This window comes from Sciurus vulgaris (genome assembly GCF_902686455.1).
Source record: "Sciurus vulgaris genome assembly, chromosome: 4".
Lineage (NCBI taxonomy): Eukaryota > Metazoa > Chordata > Mammalia > Rodentia > Sciuridae > Sciurus > Sciurus vulgaris.
The window spans coordinates 9106573-9120847 of NC_136464.1; the positions used below are offsets into that span (position 1 = coordinate 9106573).

The 14275-nt window shown below is 51.3% G+C and overlaps 1 protein-coding gene across 1 annotated transcript in view; it reads right to left on the bottom strand.

Annotated features, from left to right (window-relative positions):
• Nucleotides 1-14275, bottom strand: part of DMBT1 (deleted in malignant brain tumors 1) — a gene marked incomplete at its 5' end in the record, with an annotated part of 36526 nt that overhangs the window by 22039 nt on the left and 212 nt on the right. Inside the window, 9 exons of the mRNA XM_079135837.1 lie at nucleotides 422-451; nucleotides 514-540; nucleotides 1553-1588; nucleotides 2402-2431; nucleotides 3314-3637; nucleotides 6446-6493; nucleotides 7605-7916; nucleotides 9696-9725; nucleotides 10473-10499. Coding sequence (XP_078991963.1) covers nucleotides 422-451; nucleotides 514-540; nucleotides 1553-1588; nucleotides 2402-2431; nucleotides 3314-3637; nucleotides 6446-6493; nucleotides 7605-7916; nucleotides 9696-9725; nucleotides 10473-10499 — 864 coding nt within the window. The remainder of the gene's footprint in view (nucleotides 1-421; nucleotides 452-513; nucleotides 541-1552; nucleotides 1589-2401; nucleotides 2432-3313; nucleotides 3638-6445; nucleotides 6494-7604; nucleotides 7917-9695; nucleotides 9726-10472; nucleotides 10500-14275) is intronic.

Below are 14275 nucleotides of genomic sequence, written 5' to 3' on the forward strand. Positions count from 1 at the left end.
CACAAGTCACCCACTGACTTAGCATGTGACCCAGACAACCCGCTCCCAGGCCCTTGCCCAGAAGAATGGGAACAGGCATGCCAGCAGAGAGTTGTGTGTGCTCAGGACAGAGACAGCCTGTGTGTCCATCCTGGGGTGTTGGGGTAAGCGCAAGGTGGCGTGTGCATGCGATGTGGGCACATTTGTACAGTGGAATCACATCTGGCAATGAAAAGGCAAGACTCCTTGCAAGTTCCGGATCCACCCCACCCAGACCAGAGCTGTCAAATAGAGTTCCAAATGTCAAATCCTTAACTGAATCAAAAATGCTTTAATAGGGGCAGTAGTTGTTGTATACGAAAAATCCAGAAATGGAAAACAAAGCCAGATTAGAAGCAAGGGTGTATGGAATCAATGTTTAACCTAATCCAAAAATGCTTACCAGAGACAGGAGTTGATGGACGCCACCAATCTGGAAAGGAAAAGAAGCCAGGGCATGCAGAGTCAAGGTTGAACTTAATCCCAAATACTTACCATAGCCAGGAGTTGTATGCCACCAATCTGGAAAGGAAAATAAAGCCAAATTAGAAGGCAGGGGTTGTGGAGTTGAGGTTGGGGAAGTCAGAGAAGCTCTGTGACTCGGGAGAATGAAGCCTTTCTAGAGAGCCTCGGTGAGCAAGACCAGGCCCGTGATGTCCACCACAATGGCAGTGAGGTGTACCAATCCTCAAAGGGAAAATACATTGTCATTGCTGGTGTCCCAGCTGTCATCGCACATGGTGCCCCAGAGGCCCTGTTTTTGGACTTTCACTGACCTTCACACTGGTTGTTTACATTCACTAGCCAGAGGGATAATCCAGAATCCATCTCCACTAGGGGACAAAACCTTTTATCCATCCTCTCTTGACTTGGAGGCTCTAAGCCATGTTCCTCACTTCCCTGAGCCAAGTGTCACCAATGAACATGCCCAGAGCTCATCATTACAATGAGAGGATCAATGATCCTCTTCTGCTGGTCTAAGGATTCCCAAGCCATGCAAATCTCCATGACCCCATGGGCGGTGACAGGTATTCACACACTCCTCCCCACTCTGGACATAAGCAGCAAACAACTCCACAGCCATGGTGGACCAGCCCAGACCTTTTCATATTCAGATCCTTGTTGGCACCTGCATGGTCTTGTCTAGGTTCTGTGAAGGTGACAGTGGATGGCAGGCCCTTGTCCACATAGAAGTCAGTACAAAAGCTTTGACAGTCACCTGAGTCTACAAAGCCTGGTTCATAACCAAAAACAAGGTTCTGGTAGGATTAGTGACCATTTCCAATGAAGCAGAATCTGATCCCTTGGAGAGAGATCTTCCCTGAGCACCTGGATCAGAAAACCCCTGGAGACAGGTCACCTCCCACTCACCCACCAATCAGGTCCACGACTTGGTTTTTATAGTGTCTGCTTTCTCCAACCCACGGGGGTGTGCTAGGCAGGGACCACCTGAACCCTCAACCCATCATTTTCAAAGCCAGATTTATCCTCAGACAGGCAATGAGCAGCCAGGATTGTTGGAAGGTTTCTTTACCTGTTGGTGCCTGTGAGGTCGGGGCAGGCCATGTGTCTGCAAATGGCAACAAGGAGAAAAGCTAAAATTAGGCTTGAAAAGTTCTCTGTCCCAAGCAGGCCTCACGAGGCAGCCCACTCCTGTCAGGTTTCCCCGAGTGTCTACACAAGGCTCCTGCTTACAACCTCATTCATGGGACAAGTTCCTGCTGCCAATCGGACTGGCCCCTCTATCTCTTTTAACCTGGGTTGCTCTTTTCTCAGGTAGAGAATCTCCATCTGTTTGGCGACCCAGGTAGTGCCTGGTATGCCACCACCATCATTCACACCCGGATCCCTGGAGTCAAAAGGTCAAAGAGAGCAGGTTGCGCCCCAGAGGAGAATCCATTTTACTGGAAATTAGAAGCGCCAAACATTCATGGCTGCTCCATCTACGTGGCACAGCCTCTTCATCTTTTGGGTACAGACCTGTCCTGCAGAATCTGACGGGGTTTCTAGACGTGAGGGCAGAGGTATCTGGCTTTCATGACATGGCCTTCTACGGGAGGTCACAAGATACCATCATCACTTCCTAGCCGGCTCATGTCAGTCTTGAATATGAAAGGACCCGAGTTCACTGAACATGTCACTATTTTCTGAAGCTGAAAGTGTTATCAATGAGAACATTGATATTCTACAATCTGGTATTGAATTCTACAATCTGGAAAAAAAAAAAATAACTCAGGTGGATAGAGGAGAGGAAGGCGACTTCTGACTCCTAATGCCAGGCAAGAACTGTCCTGCTGGGAGTGTCCCAAAGAGGACAGTAACGTGTGCCAAGAGATGTGAAGTCCAGAGAGTGAGCACAAGAGTAAGGGATGCTGGGACTCACCTGGGCTGAGTGTGGACTGGAACAGGGCATCTGCGAGAAGGAAGGTAAGACAGAGACTCAGCATATTTACAGGTTGAACTGAGGCTGTGCGTGCGCCCCCTCGTGGACGCTGGCAGAAGCCAACCTGAATCCCTCATTCTCCCGAAGTGGTAGGATTAGGCCTCACCTGGGCCAGGCCACATTAGCCTTGGTACGCAGGGGAGCAGTCAACGGCTGTCCTAAGTCAAGGAACTGCCTTCAAGTTGGGACAACTCTGAGGTCCTGTGTGGATTCTAGAGATCCTCCCTGCTGTGAGGTGTCAGCAGCCCCGGCCCTCACTGGGTCATTACACTCCACTGATTACCTCCCTGCCACCCCACTCCCTGACCCGTGTCCCAACCTCTCCTGTGATCACAGGTGAGTCACTGACATTTGAAACCTTTCCTCTGAGTAGCTGTTGGTAGTCCCCAAATGACTACAGCCTCAAGGAGAGGGGAGGCTTTACAACCACATCCCCAAAAGGCTATCCATGAAGAGAATGCTAGGGACCACTGGGGTCAGGAGTTGATGGAATGCCCTCAGCTACATTAATGGCTTGTTGTTTCTGCCCTCTATGCCAGATTCTGAAGCTGCCCACTGGTGCCCCATCACCTCCAAACCAACATTGGGATGCTGCTTTCAGAAAGCAGAAAGTACTAACCCTGCTGTTTCACCCACTAGGGGTCACCTGCTTGGCTAAACTCCAGAGCCACTGGATACTGTGAGTGCATGGATCGGGGACCTGAGTGAGAATTGCGTTTTCTCTGAATATTTACCGACTCACAATGGGGCCCAGTGGTGACTGACCACAGAATGAAACTTGGGGAGCAGGGCTTGATGCCCTGATCAAAACTCATTACTGGAAAGGGAGGCCCAGCAGTCTTCGGGGCCTACCTGAGCAGATGACTCCTGCGTCCTCCTGGTGTCCACAGTTATGGGAGAGCCAACCTCGGTGGGGGCAGTTCCACAGGTAGGACTCATGCCCTGAGCAGGCCACGTCATCCAGAACTATCAGCCCTGAGCCCTGACCAAATCGGGCATTCCCTGGGGCAGACACGGCCCAGCCACAGCCCAGCTGTCTGCAGACCACGTTGGCGTCATTGGTGTCCCAGCTGTCATCGCACACGGTGCCCCAGGAACCCTGGTACTGGACTTCCACACGGCCCTGACATCGGTTTCCACCATTCACTAGCCTCAAGGCCAATCCAGAAACAGTTCCTAGAGAGGACACATGATTTCTCATTCCATGCTGTTTCCTATAATGGTCAAGGTCGTGTAGTGTGCAGACAATCCCACTTTCCAGCAGCTAAGCTCCACTGTGAAATTGGGAATATGGAATGTGAGTTTCTTCCCATCCTGGGCCTTGGACACCTTGTTCTGTGAAGGTCCTCATCCCTGACACCTCATTCTCCTGACTTCATTGGGATGCATATACCAGTTCCATACTCCTTTGACATGAGAATGACCATGTCAACTGCCATGACCTGTGTTGAATCTACCCTGAATGATAGCCAAACTTTCAACCAAGGCCTTGCAGTACAGATGACCCAGTCAGCCAGATTCCAAGGGAAAATAAGGGCTAGAGATGGCTAGAACCCCCTGAAACAGGACATGGGTCCCACCCATGTATGCATGGAGACTTTTCTGGAAGGTCATCTTATTCTGATCTTTCTAACCAGAAGATTTCTTTTGACTCAAAACTAATCTGAGAGCCAACAGTTTTGTGACCTGAAGAGAGAGCGTGGAGAAAAAGAGCTGTTGCCACTGTATCTGCAGGAGGCAGGAAAGAAGTGAACGTGTGAAAGAATCATGTTTGGCCTTCAGATGGTAGGAAGTATTCTTCCCACACTGCACGCTGGAGGGATCTAGAGATTGTCCAACATGACCCTTCTTTAGAATGGACCTGGGCAGAAGCCTTATACCCTCTACAGGGGATGTGTGAGGCCCCTGACAAAGAGAAGCCTGCTGACATTAGGATGTCCTGTGAGGAGCTCTGAGACATCTCTCTGAGGCTGTAAGGATGACTTGGAGCACATTATACACAAGCTCCTCTTGATCTTATAGGCAGGGTCCTTGGGGTCAGAATGTTTGGGGACAACACAGAGCCATGAATATGGAGGAGCTGGGAATCTAGACTGGAGAAATTATTCCATTGATCTCTGTCCCAAAGCATACAGGCTTCTGAAGACCCCCATATTCTGACCGACTCTTCCTCACTCACAAGGAAATGGTCAATGAAGGAGACTGCCAAGCTTTCTGGATGAGAAGGCATCAGTCCTTGTACTAAGCATTCACAACACACCCATAACTCCATCCCTGAAAGTTTTCCTGAGGAAGAGTCAAACCCATAGATATACTTGGCATTGTGACCTACAGAGAGGAACTCATATACAATTATTCATTACCTATTGTAATGGAGGTCTCAGGGTTTGCTATTTTTGGCTCTGTATATTGTAATTGTAAAAGATGAAAAGCAAATAAGACAAAAAAAAAAAAAAAACAGAAAAGATGAAGTTAAGTCTCTGAGAAGAATCAATACCTGGAAGTAAACGGAAATCTGTTGAGATGTCATTCCTGATCTGGATTTTGACTTGCTGCATGGCAAGTCAAGAAACTGTCTATTTGGGAAGAAAATATCTCTGAATCAACCTATTGACTATGAATCTGACCTGCCTACATATGACCTGTACAGAACTTTAGGGGATGGATCCCAAAATAATTTATGCCATTCTTGTACCTCTGATATCTCTTATCTAATTGCATTGGCTAGTATCTCCAAAACAATATTGAATAGTAGGGGGCGTCATAGGATATGCTTGCCTTGTTTCTTGCTTTCCTGAAAATGCTCCTAATGTTTCCTTTAAAGTAAGTCATCGATATTAAATCTATGTGTTCAGATTGCTCCAAAGATAAGGGCTGACTCATGCTAGGGCTTGGAGAGAAGACAACTGGAGAGCTACTCCCGACCTGCTGCAACCAGAGCTCTCAGCTTCTGTCTGAGTGGCCTACTGGGCTTCTAGGTCTGGATCTAGAAGAAGTTGACCCTCCTCCACACTGGAGGGGCAGTTGTAAGTAAGTCCTATCTGCAGTCCTGTGTCACAGGCAGATCAACCCAATCCCCCCTTCCCTCACTCTCATCCCTAGTTGGGCCAGTTGCACCCTAGGGCTTGTCAGGCCCAGCCGCTATTTCCCCATCGGGACAAGGTCCTGATGAATATAGACAAGGGAACAGGCTCTCCTCTTAGAGCCGCTGCAAATAAGAAATTGTGGACTCTTGGAAACGGATATGGCTAAGTTTGAATGAAGCCAGTCTCGCCCTCAGCTCTGGTGACATTTGTGTCCCTAACCACAGGGAATAGAAAGAGAAGGTAATATCAGGGATACACCATTGGCCTGAGGAAGAACAGAAATGCCTGACACACATACCACTGGGATTCCTGGCTGAGCTGTGCCAACCCCTGGGCAAACCAGAGGCCTTAGTATGGAGATTGTCCTTGATCTTATCTTAGGGTCAAAGTTGCCCATGGGAGGTAGGAAGTGCCTTCCCTTCCCTAAGGTCAAGCTGCCAGAATCTCAGGCTCTGTTGACTGTGCTTCTGCCGCTGATGCCCACAGACTGAAGGATCATGATTTCCAGGGTGACTCAGTAAGGGTTCGGAGACAGGGCCTGGGCAAGGATGCTGCCTAAGGAGGTGTGTACCTGTCCCTCCAGGCTCTGTAACCCATGACCCGGCACCTGAAGCTGACCAGGGGTCAGCATGAATGGGTGAGAACCACAGGGCACTGAGAACAGCAATGAGACCCCTAAGAACAGGACATGGGGCTCCACCTTAGAGATCCTTGGAGATGCCTCTGGAGGTTGATTTCTTCCCAGCCTCAGAGACATGAACCAGGAGAGGGAGGTCTGCTTAGGCCGGAGGCCTTCTTCAGAAGGGGGGCTGAGCACCCCACCCCGGGCACCCTCAGAGATGAACCCCTAGGATCACGGGGGCTTGAGTCCACAGGGATCCCACATGACAAACATTACCTTCTGCCAACACTGTCGTCAGGGGTGCCTCGGAGGGAAGCCAAGTGGCTGAAGAGGGAGAAAGGAAGAGGTCATTGGTGACAGCCCTCACCTGAGGAAGGTGGCCTTCTGCTTTTCAATCTTGGAGGTAGGGCCTGGGAACACACATGCTGAGGCCCCCTCCTTTGCTAAAAGGTTACGTTTTTTACCTTGTGAAACCCAACACCAATCTGTCACTTGGTCACCTGGGATGCCCCCACAAGCAGTTTTTGACACCATCTTCTCCCTCCTCTGCTTCCAGTCTCCATCCAAAAAAAACCCCACCCAGTTCAGTAATGGCCCCATGCTAGTCACAAGATTCAACTTCAAGATTGAAATGACACCCTCAAATGATAAATATTTGCCATTAGTGAGATATTCCTGAAAAGGTGACCCTAACCAGGAAGAAAGGCATTTTCCAAAGTCCTATCCTTGGGCAGCTGTTCTTAGGTGGGGTCACAGTCACACCCTGTAGAAGCTGAACCACACAGTCCAGGCCACGTGGTAAATGCCAGTGGAAAGCTCAACAGAAACTCCTCTTCCAGGGGACACAAAATAAGCCAGCAACCTAGGAGCTTTCTTTGTGCAGGAAGACCCCTTGGTGACTAAACAGGTGCCAGCACTATGTGAGCCACAGAAATGCAGCCTGGGATGTGCTGGGTTGGGTCGGGATCTCTCTTTTCCACCCAAAGCATCTTTGTCTTGGCATTTAATTCCCAGTAAATAGGACATATTGGCCACACCTCGATTGATTTTAGTTCACATTGAAGTCGGAAGGACCCGCCGCTGCCCCATCCTTCCCACCTTTTAAGGAAGGGAAACTGCCACTGAGGCCAGTGATAGTCGGGTTGCTCCTCATCGAAGCCACGCCAGCAAGCTGAGGCCGAAGCTGGCCTCTCCGTTTCCCAGCTGTGGACAGTGGGCCCACAGCTCTGAGCCTCAGTGTCTTTGTGTAAAGGGACAGTCATACGGGCCTTTATCACCAAAGAAGGCACGACTGAAGCAGAGTGGGTAAGCTGCAGGGTACACACACACACACGCACGCACACACTCACACGTGTACACACACACACGCGCGCGCACGCACACACGCAGGTGCTACAGCCCGGGAGCGCAGGCCTTGAGGTGGTAGCTGCTCTACCTGAGCACACGACTCCAGCGTCTTCCCTGTGGCCACACTCGTGGTTGTACCACCCATCATGGCGGCAGCTTGACAGGTAGGGCTCCCTTCCTGAGCAGTACACGGCACCCAAGAGAATGTTCCCCGAGCCCTGACCAAAGTGAGCCCCGCCCAGGGCGGACACGGAGTGGCCACAGCCGAGCTGCCGACAGACGACATCTGCATCCTGGGTGTCCCAGCTGTCGTCACACACGGTGCCCCAGTAGCCTTGGTACAGGACCTCCACCCGGCCCTGGCACCGGTCACCGCCATTCACCAGCCTCACAGGTAAACCTGCATCAACACAGCGGGAAGCCCAGGCCTTGGCGCTCTGACCAGGGGCCCCTTGGCTTGCGCCGCCTGGCGCTCCCTTTTCTTATTCCTCTGAGCGCCCAGTGCTGTCCCCATCACTGATTCTCCCCCTGGGGACCTCAAATGCCACTGTCTTTGCCACCCTCTCACTTGCTCGTCCCCCGGAGACCCTCAGTACTCCACTCCCCGGACAGAGGCCCCTCCAGAGCCACCACTCAGGTACTCAGCCTGGAAAGTCCCAGCCCTGAGCTCCAGACCAAAATTCAGCGGCCTCTAGGATGTCCCATCCCGCCACCCCAAACTCAGCTCCGTCTCCTTCCTCCCCTCGGATGGACGATGCTGTCACGCTGCACACCAGCTGGGCTGGAGCTCCGATCCTGCTCCTCTTCACTCCACGTCCCGCCGAGCCCCGGGCCACCCTTTCCCTTCCCTTCCTGCTCACACTGCCTCAGGACACGCTCCAGCACCGTCAGGGTCACGCACAAGATGGCCTCCCCTCCCCTCCCAGCCTCCCCTCCCACAGTACAGATGACCATGGCTGGGGAGTCAACAGGCACCCCCTCCTGCTTGGCACGATGCCTGTAAATCCCCCACAGTGGAAAGCTACACTGCGTAGTCAAGGAGATAGACAGCGAGTCCTGAGGGATCTTGGCCAACGTCCTGACCTCAGTAGCGAGATCCTGGCTGTGGCTCATCTGTGGTCAGTTTGAGATTATGAGAAATCCGTGACAGGGTGAAATGAGGTGCAGGGTAAGGGAAAGGTGGTTGCTTTTGTTTGGCAGGTGGTGTTCAGGGAAAGAGGGAAGAAAGGCCGGCCGGGTCATTTCCAGGGTGTTCCCGAGGTGTCTTCTGAACCTGTTCACTCTTTCTGTGACCCCCTTCTAGAATTCCTAAGATGATCCCTCCAGAAGGACTCACTGTCTCCCTGTCTCAGCCCCACCCTTGCTTGGGGTCGGTCAAATAACAGACTCTCAAATCCCACCCAGGCCACTTCTGCAGATTTCAAGGCATGTCTTAGAAAAGGGGGAAGCTCAAAAGTGCCAGGGATCATTTGTCCAAGATGACCCTAACCCATCAAACTTGGTCACAAAGGTCTGTGCACACTCAATGCAGATAGGGGTGCATGCGGAGGGCTCACTTAACAAGAGCCATAGACAGGCTTGCAGTTCTAGGTTCAAATCCCTCCTTTGCCACTTACCAGCCATGTGACCTGAGACTTATAAGTATTGGCAAATTACCCCAAAATACCCTAGTTTTACCATTTGCAAAATAGGCGTAATGATAACTTCAAGTGTTGGGAAGATTTCATTTGCCATGTGCATTATTGAGCACTTACTATGTGACAGGTAGTAATATAGCTTGTTATGTAGCAACTCATTTAATGTATGGAAATAATTCTGTGCTAGGGACATAAGAAATGCCTCACAGAGGTCCACTCTCTTTGAGATAACTGCCCCTATTGTACAGAAGGAGCAGCACTGGCTATTTTCAAGTCTCTTCTGACACTAGGCTGAAGCTAAGTCTATCCAACAAATGGCTAAGAGAGAAGGAAGGAAAGTGACATATGGGATTAACTGTGCACCTGGGACATGGCCAGGGGCTTGGCACCCACAACCCTTGTCCCCACGCCACCCCCAGGCATTCGTTTTATGGCCCTGACCAGCCAATAGCAGCAACAACAGCAGCAGCAGCAGCAGAACTGACCATGCCAAGCAATAACCAAAACTCTGGGAAGACGAGTAAAGAGAGAAAAGGTCTTACCACTCTCTGCAGGCCCCAGGGTCCATTGATCTAGAAAAAAAACAAAGGCATCTTAGAAAAGGGGTCCCACCGTTTAGAAATGATCTAGAGGTCACAGAACTTGGCTTCCGCTTTGCCTCACAATCCTGCCAGGGGGCGCTGTGGTTCAATCTTGCTGGGTGCACCCCTGGCTTTGTTAAACGTGTTTGTAATAGCACGTGAAAGCTAGTGGGTTGGTGATGAGGCCTCAATATTTTCTGATATAATAAACTAAAATAGGTGGCATGTAAAATGTGTACACATATCCACCGCCGCTTCCCTTGGAAATTCTTAGCAATGTAACGCTTCTGTAATCACCTTGACTATACTGAAGTCTCATTTGGGCCAAGCAGGAGAGTTTCCCAAAGTGTGGTGGGAAGACTAGCATTAGGTGTGGGTCTGCAGAGTTCCTGAGCCCCACCTCCGGCCTCTGAATCAAGCTCTCTCAAGGGAGGGAGTTGAATGCAAAAACCTGTGTTTATGTAATTATTCTACTTGATTCTGACATGCCCTGAAATTTGAGGCAGAGGCAAATTAAAACTGAAGAACATAACTATATTGCCACAAGGTCCATTTATGCTAGGGCTGAGGGAAGTCCTATTGCCTCTGAATTTCTATAGGGCCAAATCACACCTTTTTGTAGTCCTCAGACCATCCATTGAGGTTCCGTGAGGTAATGTTTATTCTAAAGACAAAAATAGCTGTATAGGGTGGAAAATACTATAACTTAACACAGAACATTCTTTTCAAAGTACTTACCAGGTGTCAGAGCATCTGATTCTGTACCTGTAAAGGAAGAAAAGAAAACTGAGATGTGTTTGTGTTTCACCCACAGGGACCCTGAGAGAAGCCACCCGTGGAGCCTTACAGTCAACTGTGAAGCAGAGACAAGCAACTGGCACATCGAAAGCTGACATGGGTGTCCAGCCCGATGACCTGAGCAGGTGCGCTAGATGCCTCTGCTTGCTCCCTCCCCCAAAGCTAAGTTAAAACAAGAAGACTCCATTTAAATTCGTCCTAACGGCCACGCATTCTAAAAGAGTGACATGTGCCTGTGGGTTCCACATCCACAAATGCAACAGACTGGATCCAACATGTGTGGGGGAGAAGTGCATCTGTACTGAGCATGCGCAGCCTCTTTCTCTTGTCATTGTTCCCTGAACAGTACAGTGTGACAACCATTTATAAGCACTTACATCGGTTCCGTTCGTAAGTCACCGAGAGGTGGTTTGCAGTGTGCGGGGGGACAGGGAGCTTAGGGGCAATAGTGCACATCTTGTGTAAGGGCATGGAGCAGCTGGGGATGTGGGTATGTCAGGGCAGGAGGCATAAAGCTGAGCGTGGGGGCTTTGGCCACGCCCTGCCCTGCCAGCACCGGCACACTCAGTCAGGCGCTCTGTTAGGTTCTCGGTAGTGCAAGGTGCCGGGCTAGGTACTAAGTGGTTGAGGCGTGGTCCTTCTCCTCCAGGGACTTTCAGCAGATCAGGATCCGTAGAACCATCCTGGCTAGCGCAAGAGGCAATGCCAGCCAAGACGCTGTGGGAGGCTATGAGTGGCACCCAGGCTGTCCGTGTACCCATTTCTGTGTTCCTGTGGGTCTGTTGCTGCCTGCATCAGTGTGTCACTCTGTGTCTGTGTGTCTGTGTGTGTAGGCATGAGTATGTCTCTGTGTGTGAGATGCTTGTGAGTGAGATACATGTGAGCATGTGAATGTGTCTGCGGTTGTGCCTGCGTGTATCTGTGTGTCTACCTATCTGTGTATGTGAAGTTGTGTCTGTGTGTCCATGTATGTATCTGTTTGTACGTGAGGGTGTGTACACAGATGATTTTGTCTGCGTGTCTCTAAGTGCGCAGCTTATTTCAGGGAAAGTCTGTGGTATGAAAAAGATGTTAGATTTAGTGGGGTGGAGTGTGGGGAAAGGAGGAGGAGACCGAGGCAGCCCTCGGGACCGTGGCTGGAGGCGGTGGGCTGGAGGTGGGGCTGTTCAGTGGTGTGAGACAGCCAGCAGCACACTGCCCTGAAACTCGAGAAGAGTAAATAAAACCAGGAGCGGAAAGCAGCAGGGACCTGTTGGGGAGCGACACACGGTGTTGGCAGGTGGGGTGTGGAGACACACAGGGCCACAGAAGACAGCGTGGGGTCCGGGGTCCTGGGCGCCAGGCTGCTGCGCTTGGACTGGATCCCCAGGTGAAGCCTCGGGCTTGCTCCTGGTTCGGTGGCCTTTGGCAGCTACAGCAGCCGAGCTTCATAACACCTGCTGGCGTGTGTGCACACTTGAGAAGATTAAAGAACTGTGCCAAAGAGTAACTAGACGTCTACACGGCCAGTTATTTAAGTGACTCAAAAGTCCTCCCTTCAAACATCGCCATGTTAAAAATATCCTCGCAGCGCCTGGAAGTCTCTCCACTAGGTTCTCCCCTTCTTTTTAAGGCGTTAGTGAGGACCCCAATCCAGTTACCCTGCAGAAAGGCCAAGCGTGAAGACTGACGACCTGCCGGGAGAGAGCTTAGGAGCGATCACCACTTTCTCGTTTTACAAAGCGTTGGACTTGAAGAGAGGGGACTAAAAGAAGTGAAGGTAAAAAATGTCTGGACTAGTTCAAGACCTAAAGAAAAGCAGCAGAGCCACCACGGAGAGTCCCGTGTGGACCAAACCCGGTCACTGACAACTCTCAAGTCCACAGCTCCCGAAGCCGCACGTGCCCACAGACGACACAGGCCTTACTCGAGTCGCTCCCACTTCTCCTTCTCCAAGACCCACACTGCACACAGGAAATTACATTCGGATGGCACATCAGGAGATGCCCGACCGTCCTGAGGAAGCCTGGCCCCGCCAGGCCCCATTCCTCACACCCCGTGCAGAACAGGGAGCATAACCCCACCTGCAAACGGGGACGCTGAGGCTTGCAGCGGCCCCACATGGGTCAGTGACAGAGCAAGGACATCACTGGGACCAGCACTGGGGGCCACAGCCACTCCCGCCCAGCCCAAACCTGGGCACCCCGCCTGTTCCTCAAGAGTTTGTGCAGAGACAGAGCTGAGGACAGGACCGGCTGTGGCTGGGCCCCAGGGCTGAGCAGAGGCCCCAGCTCCTCTCTGCTCCCTGGCCCTGTCACCTGCCAGCTTCCCCTCTTGGACAAGCCACACACGTTTTCTGCGCCTCAGTTTCCCCATTGAAGTGTGGAGATAATGGTATCCACCTCGTGGTGGTCAGCAGGTATAAACTGGAGAGGCGAGTCGCCCGTGGTAGAGGCATAGACACCCGTTCCGTCTGGCATAGGCACACTGTGGTAAGATGGCAAATTCCCCAGTTCCTGAGCACTGCTGCCTTTGGCCCCTTTTTAAATAAGGACGGAGCACTTGGCTCCCTGTCCTCCAGGGCTGTCCCGACTCCCCTGCCACTGTTCAGAGCCAGTGCATGTCTGCCCTCTTGAAGGCAGGAACTGAGGCTATCAAAGGAGACAGTCTGTCCAGGCCCTAGAATGTCGAACCCCAAGGTGGGAGCTGAGGGCCTCCTGACGAGAGGGGACAGTAGCTGTCCCCAGTCAGCTGCCCACTGCATGAGCACACTCACCCCACCGTCCGGCCCTGCAGTCTTGACTTTGGATTGCTGCTTTCACAAATGCCGTCTCCCAAATGAACCTTCAAGGTCAGAGCTTCCCCCACCACGCCTGTGCCTGCCAGAGTTCTGGCAGCTATCTGGAGACAGGGTGACTTACATTGTCTCCTGAAATCCATGAACCCAGCCAAAAGTGACATCAAAGGAAAGAAAAGGGGAGGAAGATAAAAGGGGAGATGAAAGAAGAAATGAAGGAAACGGAGGGACCAAGGGAGAGAGGTAAGGAGAGACTAGACGCCAGATAGGGGAGGGAGACAGAGAGGAAGAGACAGAGACAGGGGAAAAGACAGAAAGGAAGACAGACAGGGACAGAGAGGGAGGCAGAGAGAGGGAAAGAGCAAGAGAGACAGGTGAGACAGAAAAGGAGACAGACAGGGAGAGAGAAGGAGAGAGAAGCAGGGGTCGGCGGGCAGACAGGTGAACCTTCTTGCTCACACAGCGTCCCTGTGAAATGACACTGAGATGCAGCCATCACAATGACCTGCCAGTGGCTCTGTCCATCATTTGACACTCTGAGAGCACAAAGCCGTGCTTGAGTGACTGGGCTTCAGCTCAGCTGTCTGAGCAGCAAGTGACCAACACAGCCTGGAATCTCGGCTGTGGCGTTCCCTAACTGGATCTTGCTCAGCAAACACAGGTCACCCCACCCGTTGCACCCGCAGAGAGAAGACGCTCAGGAACATCTCCAGGAGAGTCTTTCTGCCCATTTTCATCACACACACACCGTTAACCCCACTGTGGTAAAGCTTTAGGGCCTCTTAATAACACACACACACCCTTCTGAACTTCAGGGACTTTCCTAAGCTCAACCAGTCATTTCCCCATTGAAAAACTCAGTGAAAACATTAACGTAATGATAGGCATTTCCTAACTACAACAACCATTTGTATTTCCTAACCACAAACAAAACAAAAAGAAGATATTCCTCCCAAACACTGGGGAA